Source organism: Alligator sinensis, unplaced genomic scaffold (assembly GCF_000455745.1).
Source record: "Alligator sinensis unplaced genomic scaffold, ASM45574v1 scaffold1782_1, whole genome shotgun sequence".
Classification (NCBI taxonomy): Eukaryota; Metazoa; Chordata; order Crocodylia; family Alligatoridae; genus Alligator; species Alligator sinensis.
In genome coordinates, this window is record NW_005842767.1 from 68,557 (window position 1) to 69,829 (window position 1,273).

The 1,273-nt window shown below is 50.9% G+C and overlaps 1 protein-coding gene across 2 annotated transcripts in view; it reads left to right on the plus strand.

Annotated features, from left to right (window-relative positions):
• LOC102373429 (protein-arginine deiminase type-3) overlaps positions 1-1,273 on the plus strand; it is a 23,095-nt gene continuing 21,822 nt past the window's right edge. The window contains exons 1-2 of one of the 2 annotated variants that reach the window (XM_006034737.3): positions 1-71; positions 207-346. In XM_006034737.3, coding sequence (XP_006034799.1) covers positions 255-346 — 92 coding nt within the window. In that variant the 5' untranslated portion in view covers positions 1-71; positions 207-254. Of the gene's footprint in view, positions 80-206; positions 347-1,273 lie in introns of both variants that reach the window. The other variant, XM_025216799.1, reaches the window with a different exon arrangement.

Sequence of the window (1,273 nt, forward strand, 5' to 3'; positions counted from 1 at the left end):
GCCACTGAAGTACCCTGCTAACCTGATGGGAAGGATCTCAGCCCGGCATCTCCTGGGCCTCCAATGAGCAGGTAGAGAGGTGTGATTTCAGAAATCTCCAGCTAATCACATTCAACGGGACGGGGAGAAAGGGGTGTGAAGGAGGAGTCAGGGGTGGGACACACAGCCAATCCTTCTTAATTTAATCATGCCGTGTCTCCTCTCAGGACTGTACACAGCACAGCATCGCAGCTGGGAGAGCAGAGGGTACAAGCATGTCCCAACAAAGACTCATCCGGCTGTCTACCCAGCATCCTACCAGCGCTGTCTATGTGCTAGGCACAGAAATCTCCATTGACATATACGGGTAAGGACTGGGTGCTTTAATATCTGCCGGGTTGCTGAGACACCCGGCTTTCCCCAATTGCTTTTGATTCTGTGGGGTTTTAACTGGTGTCACTGGTGAACCGGTGCTGCTCTCCAGTAAGGGGAGAGGGCAGAGAGGCAGTAGTGAGGAAATCAGGTGGTTATAGGGATACTGGAAATGCTAGGATGCAGGAGGCAAGATTTCTGCAGTCCCACATCAGCTAATGAATTGCTAAATAGGTGGAGGTGGCAGCATCTTCTACCAGCTTGCAACGGAGACAGGCTTGTTTCAAGTCCCAGATCTATAGTGGATGCAATGCTGTACAGCTCCAGGGAAGCCCATGCACATCAGGAAAGGACCCGGGCGGGCTGTTCTGCATGTCCAGGCTGTGCAAAAGCTTTGCCTGGGGTTAACTGCTTGCCCCCACAGCTCTGCAGTGACATTGGTGTGCATGTTAGTGTTGAGTAATAAGGGACTTGCCCAAGTCCTTGCACCTAGGCAGTAGGATGCAGGAATTAATGCCTCTAGTTTGTGCTGGGAGAATACATAGAACACTCCAGACACAAGGAAGCTGCCACTTCCAGGGATCTCTCCTAGTTAAACCTTGATTTATGCACAACTAGAAGTTGTTTTTGTGGGGGGGGAAATCGGTAGGGTCTGTCTCCCTGTATGTGTACATGCCAAACCCAGCACTGTGGGGTGGTGGTCCCAGATGTGGGCTACTAATTAGGACAGCCTCTGGTGTCGGTGTCTTTTATTGCTATATAATGGTATATAAGAGTAGCATCTGGGCTGAGAAGGAAAGGGGCAGGGGAAATCCTATCAAGAGTGCTGTATCCGGTGTCCTAAGAAGCCTGTATTCATGCAGAGGGTTGGACCAGAGGACCCTGAAGTCCCTTGTAACCCTCTGAGTCTAAAGCACAGAGC